This window comes from Naumovozyma dairenensis, chromosome 2 (genome assembly GCF_000227115.2).
Source record: "Naumovozyma dairenensis CBS 421 chromosome 2, complete genome".
Taxonomy (NCBI): domain Eukaryota; kingdom Fungi; phylum Ascomycota; class Saccharomycetes; order Saccharomycetales; family Saccharomycetaceae; genus Naumovozyma; species Naumovozyma dairenensis.
In genome coordinates, this window is record NC_016480.1 from 1,280,919 (window position 1) to 1,291,046 (window position 10,128).

Genomic DNA, 10,128 nt, shown 5'->3' on the forward strand with positions numbered 1-10,128 from the left:
TTCCCAACTCGTCCATTTTTTGCTTGGAAAATAGTATTTTGAATTAGTCATTCACGTTTTTTCTTTTTTTTCTTAATCTCTTAAACTGTTTCTTAATTGAAGTTTGAGAGGAAACAAAGNTTTAAAAAAATTTATTCTAAATATAGTACTTATTCACTTACCGTTTTAGTCTGAATTTTGTTTCACATATGTGTTGAATACTCAGCGACTTTTTATTTTTATTTTTAGAACATAGTGCTTTCTATAGAGAAATTTTGATCCGATTTACTATATTTGGTAACGTAGACTAATTATGTTCCTGCTATGACGTATGAAAGATCAAACAGGAATACCAATAATGATGACGTTGAAAATATGTGGGACAGCTACTACAAGCGATGTCCTGTGATAGATAATGATGTAAAGGATGCAACCATGGGTGACGAAGAAAAAAGAAGTGATGCGGAAGATGAATATGAGGGGATGACTTTTACAAGGCCCATATACATTTCGCAGTCTAGTCGTAATAGCTTTGCCGATAGAGATAAGAAATCAAAGCCATCAATACCCGTAAATAAGATTGGAAAAATATCAAAACCCTTTAAACAGTATGTTAATTCTGAAGCTCCTATAGGAGGTTCAGGGATTGATGACCATTCAATTAAAAAAGAAAGAATGAAAAAAAGGAAGACCAAAGTTTCACGAAAAACAGAGAAAGTGGAGTCTTTGCAAAAGGGTAATTTTTTTGAATATGGAGATCCTGTGCAGGGATACAAATTTTTAGGTTCGAGAGATGATTATGATAAATTTCAAAAACTACAGAAAGATAAAAAAGATACCAATTTAACTGATGATACGATTACATTAAAGAATGATGATTCTGAGGAAACTTTAATTTTGGACTATTGGAATGTCACTCCTAATCAACTAAACGATTCTTCAGTTATAAAGACACCGATTATACTGGAGAAAATATCGGAAAATAATCTGGCTTTAGTGGCAGAAAAGAAACTAACAAAGGCAAACATTGAATACTTTTATAACGAGAGCTCTAAGTTACTAGGGAGAGATTTAGGTATCTTATTGAAATGGGAACGTGTTAAATGGCATCCAGACAAACTTATAAATAATATGAAGGGAAAAGTAGCCGTAGATGATGCCTTGTTAAAGAAAGTAACGCAATTGTTTCAAATTATCAATGAATTGTGGGAAAAGTCGATATAGTAGGCTTTTCGATAGCAAGGGCGTTCGGGTATGGAAAATTTTTTCTTTTTGATAAGATGGGGCTCAACACTGTGCGTTACGCAAGGGCCCATCATACACCTTAATAACTTTAAACTAGGAATTGATAGTAATTACGTATGGATATATCATAAATATAATAATCGGACAAACGTGTAACATCACTGTGACATCGGCATTCTTCGGAAATATACATAAACCTCTTAAGGCTGAATGAAAAGAGGTATATTCTCAGAAATAAGGTTTGGATTTACACCCTTGCACTATTACACAATCAGCCTTAATGTTCCTTTTTTCTCTTCTGCCACTATGTCTGTCACCTTACCGAAGGAAAGTTCTTCCGGTTTCCATCGGTTTTGTTAAAACCTTATATATATGTTTGTCTTAACAGAGAACGGCTATTTCCTAAAAGAGTCAAAAAGATAATTACCTTTCCCAATTAGGGAAAGTAATGAAGATCTAGAGCCTCGAGGAATCTTGCACCCACACCTCCGAATTTCCGTTTCGGGTAATTCCGAGAATTTGAAACTACAACAAACGAAATTTTTTCAAAGCCAACGGATCGGGATTACGTACCTTCGCGTAATATAAAAGCGGCAACCATTTTTACCTGATTCGGGCAAACGTTTTACATTTAGCGTCCCGCATTGTTTACCGTATGTACCTGTTGCTGCTTTTCTTATATTTATAATAAACATATTCTCTTCTTCTTTTTGCCACTCTTAAAATATAACTTCTTTCTTCTCAATTATCTTAGCAATTGCAAGAATATCAAGTAATAGTTACATTTTTTATTTCACTATTCGAAATCAATTAAAAGCAGAAAGTTCTTTATAGAATTACTCTAGTCACTCCTTTCTTACCCAAAATAATTTTTACAACACCTTTTTAAGAAAAAGTGTTTTCATTCCTTCTAAGAATTTTTTTATTATTACTATTATTACTATAACCAACTTTTAAGTCTTTCCTTAAACAACAAGTTTTATTTACCTCGAGCAAATATGAAGTTATCATCAAGTTTATTAGTTTTAACCGCTTCCTCGGTGGTCTTTTCCGCTCCAGCTGCTCATCATAATCACCACGAAAAACGTGCCATGATTACCGTTACTGAATACGTCGACGAAAATGGTGCCGTTGTCATCCCAGTGGGTGATAAATATGTTAAACAAACATCTACTTTAGTTGCTGCAGTCCAAAATGCTCAACCAACAACTCAAGCCGCCGCCGCTGTTCCAACCACCACTACTACTCCAGCTAAGGAAACCACTACCTTAGCTCAAGCTGCTGAGACCCAAGCTGCTTCCTCTTCTTCCACTTCTTCTACATCTGGTTTCCAAGATGGTACCATTAAATGTTCAGATTTCCCATCTGATCAAGGTGCTGTCTCTATCAATTGGATCGGTTTGAATGGTTGGACTTCTATCATGAACATGGACGGGCAAACTTCCACCACCTGTGAAGATGGTATGTACTGTTCCTACGCTTGTGCTCCAGGTATGTCCAAGACTCAATGGCCAGCTGACCAACCAGCTGATGGTAAATCTGTCGGTGGGTTATACTGTAAGGACGGTTATTTGTACCGTTCTAACACAGATTATTCCTCCCTATGTGTTGCTGGTGTTGACACCGCTATTGCAGTTAACCAAATCTCTCAATCTATTGCTATGTGTAGAACTGATTACCCGGGTTCTGAAAACATGGTTATTCCGACTGTCGTCGATGCTGGTTCTTCTCAACCAATCTCTGTCGTCGATGAAGATACTTACTACACATGGCAAGGTAAGAAGACTTCCACTCAATATTACGTCAATAATGCTGGTGTCTCAATGGAAGATGGTTGTGTCTGGGGTACTGATGGTTCCGCTGTCGGTAACTGGGCTCCTGTCGTCTTAGGTGCTGGTTCCACTGGTGGTATTTCTTACTTGTCTATTATCCCAAATCCAAACAATAAAACTCCTCCAAATTATAATGTCAAGATCGTTGCGAGTGAAGGTTCCACTGTTGTTGGTTCTTGTTCTTATGAAAACGGTGTTTATTCAGGTTCCGGTTCAGATGGTTGTACCGTCTCCGTTACTTCCGGTACTGCCCAATTCGTTTTCTATTAGATAATAGATCTTCTTTGGTCATTATCGAGACCATCTTAAATTTTGTATTTTTATTTCACCACTATTTGCCACTCGTTTACAACGAAAGAATATTATTTTTGTTGTTGTTAACTCGCACTAACTATTATACCACATTTTTATTACGTTTTCCATTTTATTGTTCGTTCAATCTTTATTCGCATTATTGCATGTGACCAATTATACCTCATTTACCATCATATTACATACCGAACTAAAACTATGAATTTATTCAGGCAAGTTTCTAGTTATTGTACTTTACAGAAAAAGAAAAGAAAAAAACCATTGCATTGCTTCATTGATAGATATATTTTATTATTTACAAATATATATAAAATGAAGTAATTCTTTAAATTCCAATTTTATTCTATTATCATTATAATCATAAAATAATTTTTTATATTTATGCATCTAAAAAAATGCAATGGATTAACATTATTATAAACCACGCTTTGTCCATAAATATATATCAATTCCTTTTTATTATTTGTAAATTTAGATGCACCCTAAGCTGCTGATCACGAATTTCCTTACTATTGTGTGTTCGAGATCGTTTCTTATAAACTTCTTGGAAGCATCGTAACTATAAATACGAGACAAAAGGAGTTCCCTTCGAAAATTTATACGTATGCGGTGTTATAAAAGCTAAATACCAATTATAACCACCGCTATATTGAACAGGGATAATTTGATAAATCTTTGAACCTATTTGTATCGTTTTATTTCATAATTACTCTCATTAGTATCGTTATAATCTATAATTACATAGTCTAGAAAGATGACACGTAGTTCACTGCATGATATAAAATTTATACGTACAAGGACGTATCTTTATACGGTATGCTCTATTAAATCTATAAAAATGATTCGTTCTATCAGTAGCTGTATTCAGTTTAGACTTTGGCATGTTGAGATTCTTCTTCTGGTGGTGGGATAAATGCACCAGCAAGAGCTAAAGCGGGTTCATCAATACAATGATGAGAATATGACAAAACACCAATCCCACCGGCATCCAATAAGAAATTTGGATTATCAATTAAATGTCTATATTTATCCAATTTAACATATGGGACAGATTCATCGTGATAAGATTCAACATCTTTCAATTCCCAATCAGCTTCACATTTCTTTTCCACACCTAATTTAAACCAAAGCGCAGCAAAATAACGTAAAGCATGGCCATGAGCGAAAACCATGATATCAGATGGAATACCTTCTTCCATATGCTTTCTATGTAAGTTTTGAATTCTAGCAATAGCTCTAGATAATCTTAATCCAAATTCTTGAGTAGTTTCACCATTTTCACAACCATCTCTCCAAATATTCCATGATCTTTCTTGATCTAATCCTCTTGATTTCCTCAATTCAACAATTTCAGGAGTCAATAAACCTTCATAATCACCATACTCCCATTCTCTAATATCTTCATCCACAACGACTTTAATCTTGGAACGTTGTTCATCAGTCAATGGTCTCAAGACCAAATCAATGGTTTGTCTAGCACGAGTTCTTGGGGAAGTAAAAATATAAGTGATATGGTTAGGATCAATGAATCGATTGTTACTGAAAATTGATTCACCAGTTCTAACCATTTGTCTTTCACCGAATGGTGTCAATGGAATATCCGTAGAACCAGTATATTGACCGGATTTGGACCATTCTGTTTGGCCATGTCTAACAATGATACATCTTGGAGTTGGGGCACCCATTGTTTCTTTATTTCTTTATTGCAACTGTTGTATTGTTGTCGAATACGCAAAAATCAGTGCTTCCTCTTACTTCTTCAACCAGTAGACTGACTTCCAAATAAATCTCAATTCACTTGATGACTGAAAATTTTCATGATAACCTCCGGAAATAAAAGCGGTCTTAAATCCTTTTTAACGCCTATCTCCGTCACCACCATCAGCCAAAATCCATGAAAATGTACCATCCAATATAATAACTTACTGGGACAACGTTAGTGATATAATAGTTTCAGTATAGTTGAGAGTCTCAGATATTCCACGGGATATTGAAATTGTCTTACCATAAAGTATTGAGTTTTAACCACTAAGAGAAAGCCATGGTTTACGACCCATTTCATATGTTATTAAAAGTATTTTGCTTTCTTAAGAAATCGATATCATCATTATGAGAATTGAAAATAATATCCTTTCATTACATCTCATTCTTTTCTGTATTTATTTATTTGCCACATCGTGTTTATATCTCAAAAACAATACTCTATTAAACTTTAAAGGGTAAGTCGAGAAAGTTTACGTAACGTTACGCGAAAAAGCTGGAAATATAATTATAGCGATACGTAACATGAAAGAAGGTATAAGCAAGCTATATACATATTCTTAAAAAACCAGAAAGCATATACAGAGAATCTCCCAAAAAAATAGAAAGTGACAGCGATACAATGAAACAATGATATCATGTGTCTCCACTCAAGATCGAACTAAATGGCTTACAATGATCCTTATAACAACAATTTTCCTCTTATTTCAATATCTTACGCGATCGATAGACCCACGTGGATTCTCCCCTATTAGGATACCTAATACCAATACTGAAGATCACGATGCTGTGTTGAAAGTACGAGCTTTCAATAATAAGCATGCAAGTTTGAAAATACCGTTTTTAGATCCTATTAATACTTATTGGCATCTCGGTGGATCCATCCAAGTGCGAAATACTGAATCAGTCACATTCGTTGCTGACGTAGCGTATGAGAGAAATGACGATGATGATGTCAGCGATGATTGGGACTTTGGGAGGATTATATCGAATGGGATTGGTGATAATCTAATTGATGATTTTGAAACGATATTCCAGTTCAAGACTTCTCTATTCGATAGTGCGAAGAAAAGAGATGATAAGGGAATTAATGGGGTAAGTTTTGTTATCTCAGCCGAGAATAAATTCATGACAATGAAACAGAATGTACAATCATCGTATGGAAAACAACAATATCTTTTGAATTCTGGAGGTGTTAATTTTGATAATTTTGAAATGATGGGGTTTCCTAATAATTTACCTGGATTAGCGATTGTTCTTTCAGAACAAACTTTAGAAGGTAACGAGGAGAAACAAATACCGTGTATGGATATATTTGTTAATACCGATCCTAAGGAAGATTATTTTGCCGGAACGGAGAGTACCTCGAGGAAATTAAATTACGACAGTCCCATTACATTGGACATTCAATCGTTTGATACTGAGAATACAATTCAGTTAAGAGTAATATACATGGAAAGTATAGATTTATTGAAATTAGATATTTGCTATGAAAGTGGAGGAGAAGACTGGATAAACCTCTTTGAAGGAATTATTGAAAAACTTCCTAAAAATAAAAAAACTAATGAAAGATATGTTGGAGTTAGCGCTGTGAAATCACGCCAAAGAAATGGGAACTTTAAACTACTTAACATCAAGACATCAGAATTCCATATTGATGAGAATAATAATAATGAGCTTATACCGAAGGAACAAGCTAAACTGTTTATTGAAAGAATATATAGGATGAAATTACCTAGCCGCTCTACATTTCCAAATATTCAAAAGAATACTGAGAATGGCGCTATCATATCAATTATTGGGAAGTTCCTGCATTTAATTTGGAAATGGATTGAATATATCTCAATTATCATAATCATATATTTGGTAACTGTTTATGTTAGAGTGACGAAGAGACATTTGCGACGAAAAAATAGAAGAAAATCTGTTGGGTTATTGCCCATGTAACACAATTTTTTTTTCGAGTTAATGAAACTTTATTTATTTCATACTAACTGGGTGTGTGTGACTCTATACAGCCTACAATACTTATATCTTTAACGCATGTGACATTTTTATAGATAATAACGAATATTAAAACTTATATGGAGGTTATTAATGTACATATATAACGTAATATATATGACTATTATATGCCGGTAAAAAAAACAACACCCAACAATGCAATTCTGTCAAGTTTTAATGCTTGCATCATGGCAAAACTACTATTTCTTTGCAATGGCATCTACCTCAAAGAATTCTCAGTATTGCTATTACTGCCACCAGCCATATTATTAACCGATGAAGGTCTTGCCCTTTCTAAGATACTTGCAGATGGGATAGGAATGGTACTTGTATTTGTCTCCACAGTTCTTGCGCAGGATAGAATAGTTGGTCTAGTCGATTGAATGGATTTGATATCTGATGAAAACATTGAAGATTTTATTGATGAAGAGCAGAATGAAAATAAAGGGGCTGTACTAGCGCCATCGTCATCTGGATCCGGGAATTTAATGGGATCGTTATCCCATGATATTCCTCCTTTGGACATCTTTTCATCAATTGTATTCGTAACGGACAATATACTTGTATTCTTCGGTAGTGTTTCAGCAGTATATTTATTATTATTATGGTGAGTACCATTAGTAGCATCATGATAGGTTTTGTTATTGATAATACTTGTATGATTACTACTACTATAAATTGGTGTATTTTCAATTGGATATAATGGTTTCAGCGATGAGTTTATGGTTGTAACATCAGACACATTAGATAGATTAGAAAGAGTAACAATATCAGACGTGGAGTCAGAGTGGGTATCTCTGGCATGTGATTGAGATTTACTATTACGAGGCCGTTGATCTTTAAATGGTTTGACATTAGGATACTGATGCTTAGCGTCTATTATTTTTTTATCCTTCATAGTAATTCCTTTGGGCTGTAAGTATGGAATCGATTGGTTTTCCTTTTCAGCGGTACCATCTATCAATTTATTCTTATTTTTACTCTTACCATTACCACTATCCCTACTACTACTCGTACTGGTTCTAGCACTATTATTATTTCGAATAGAGATTCCATTGACAGAAGAATGTTTTGTATTAGTCGGTTGCATAATTTTCTTAACCCATATAGAAAGCTTCTTTTTCTTACCTTGGAACCCATTCGGCGTAGCTGGTGAGGCATTCACATTTGAGACAGTATTATTATTATTATTATTATTATTATTATTATTATTATTATTATTATTGTTCGCCATATTATGGATTGTTGTGACATGATTGTTTTGACTAGTAGTATTGCGATTGCCAGTCATGACTAGTTTTTTATGAGTTTTTTTATCTTTGGAATTCAGACAAAAGATGTATTGTTTATTGTTTTGGTTCTGGTTTTAATCCCATATGATTTCTGAATATAAGCACACGCAGGGGGAATTTTCCGATTGGTTGTGGTAAGCTTTAGTATAGCTATACACCATCAAGGCATTGTTCGAGAGGCATTAATTCTGTTTAACCTTTATGCTATTAATAACAAGAATGGCGTTACCCGCACAACACTTACATCAATAACGATGAGCAATCTTCTCATCGCAAGTTGTTTAAGCAATCAGTTGCGTATGAACTTACCGTCTGAATAGAGAATAACTAGACTATTACTTTTGTGATTAAGTAGATACTTAGTCGGTACTTTTTTAAACATAATCATAATTTTTTGTTATATGTTATATATTACTTAAGTTATACTTTTTTTTGTTTTAATGTTGAAAACAAAACATTAGGAATTGAAGGGTAAATAAAGATTAAAGCAAAGAAATGAGGTGACTAAAATGGCCATTGAAATGAAGAATAAATTGATGATGAAGTTAGTATTGAAATTGAAAAACCATTGTCTTTCGTCTTGTTTTTTAATATCGTTTTCATTTTTTTGAATTATAATAGATATTTGGGAAACTGGAGACGAAGAAGGAGATAAGGGTGTATATGCATTGTCACCTGAAAATCCAGGTAGTTAATCTGAAGCAGCAATTGGCGTGGACTCAGTGAAAGTGGTATTGGCGTCGTCAGTTGCTGTACTCTCGGTACTACTTGCTGTTGTTGGGATAGTCTTAGTAGTAGATACAGATTTTAATTTATCTAAAGTCAAGCTACCAATTTCCACGCCTGTCGATACAATAGCTCTTGGAACGCTGTCAGATTTATGTAAATTAGATTCATAAGAGTCTGAAACGGTCTTATAGGTTTCTTTAGCAGAATCATAAGTCGGTTTCATAATAGAATCCAATTTTTCATAAGCCTTGTCCTTGGTTTGGGTAATATAATTTGAGTTAGTGACTCTGGATTGTAAATCTTCTCTTAACGATCTCGTAGTGTTAGATAATTCTGCTAAATGTGGTAAAGAAGCAATAGTTTTTTTTCCGTCAGATTTACCAGTTATATTTTTAATTGATTCTTCTGGAGTTTCATTGTTTTTCTTGGAGATGTTTAAATGTAAAGGTTTAATCACAAATTCATGTAATATAATGTTTGAAATATTAGCAAAATAATCCACGATGAACCAAAGAATCCATACACCTACATGGTTGGAATGATTCTTATAAGTCTTTAAAAAGGAATCGATACCTTCTCTAAAGACTAGTAAGTTGATTAATTGATCGATGGACATCAAAAACATTAATACTTTATTGATCCCCTTTTTAATTACAGGAGGCGCTGATGCATCCATTTTAGATTCCATACTACCCAAGACACTGGAAGCTTTGGAAATTAATGGAGTAGATTGGAACTTCGTTAGGAACTTAGATATAGTTGGATATCTATGTAGTTGAGTATAGACTGAAGAGTCATACTTGATAATCTCGATTTTGTTGTCTTGTGAGTTATCTGTCATCGTAGTTATTGTGCTTTGCATTAGTTTGTTAGACTACTTAGTTATCTTGCAAAGGTATTGAAAAAGAAGTGAGGAGAAAGGCAATAATATAAAATATTAAGCTTCAATTCTTTATATATATATATATATATAT

The 10,128-nt window shown here is 33.9% G+C and overlaps 6 protein-coding genes across 6 annotated transcripts; 3 read left to right on the forward strand and 3 right to left on the reverse strand.

The window, feature by feature from the left end:
* Positions 1 to 303: 303 nt before the first annotated feature.
* Positions 304 to 1,203, forward strand: NDAI0B05230 (uncharacterized protein; the record flags this gene model as incomplete). Its single annotated transcript, XM_003668751.1, has 1 exon — positions 304 to 1,203. The coding sequence occupies one exon, from the start codon at positions 304 to 306 to the stop codon at positions 1,201 to 1,203; it is 900 nt and encodes a 299-aa protein (XP_003668799.1).
* A 1,019-nt stretch (positions 1,204 to 2,222) lies between these two features.
* Positions 2,223 to 3,326, forward strand: UTH1 (SUN family protein UTH1; the record flags this gene model as incomplete). Its single annotated transcript, XM_003668752.1, has 1 exon — positions 2,223 to 3,326. One exon carries the CDS (start codon positions 2,223 to 2,225, stop codon positions 3,324 to 3,326), a length of 1,104 nt encoding a protein of 367 aa, XP_003668800.1.
* A 911-nt stretch (positions 3,327 to 4,237) lies between these two features.
* On the reverse strand, positions 4,238 to 5,053 carry SHB17 (sedoheptulose-bisphosphatase; the record flags this gene model as incomplete). Its single annotated transcript, XM_003668753.1, has 1 exon — positions 4,238 to 5,053. The coding sequence occupies one exon, from the start codon at positions 5,051 to 5,053 to the stop codon at positions 4,238 to 4,240; it is 816 nt and encodes a 271-aa protein (XP_003668801.1).
* A 706-nt stretch (positions 5,054 to 5,759) lies between these two features.
* UIP5 (Uip5p) lies at positions 5,760 to 7,076 on the forward strand (the record flags this gene model as incomplete). The annotated part of the gene is made up of 1 exon (XM_003668754.1): positions 5,760 to 7,076. One exon carries the CDS (start codon positions 5,760 to 5,762, stop codon positions 7,074 to 7,076), a length of 1,317 nt encoding a protein of 438 aa, XP_003668802.1.
* A 277-nt stretch (positions 7,077 to 7,353) lies between these two features.
* NDAI0B05270 (uncharacterized protein) lies at positions 7,354 to 8,424 on the reverse strand (the record flags this gene model as incomplete). Its single annotated transcript, XM_003668755.1, has 1 exon — positions 7,354 to 8,424. One exon carries the CDS (start codon positions 8,422 to 8,424, stop codon positions 7,354 to 7,356), a length of 1,071 nt encoding a protein of 356 aa, XP_003668803.1.
* Positions 8,425 to 9,116: 692 nt separating this feature from the next.
* On the reverse strand, positions 9,117 to 10,016 carry PLN1 (Pln1p; the record flags this gene model as incomplete). Its single annotated transcript, XM_003668756.1, has 1 exon — positions 9,117 to 10,016. One exon carries the CDS (start codon positions 10,014 to 10,016, stop codon positions 9,117 to 9,119), a length of 900 nt encoding a protein of 299 aa, XP_003668804.1.
* Between the last annotated feature and the right edge of the window lie 112 nt (positions 10,017 to 10,128).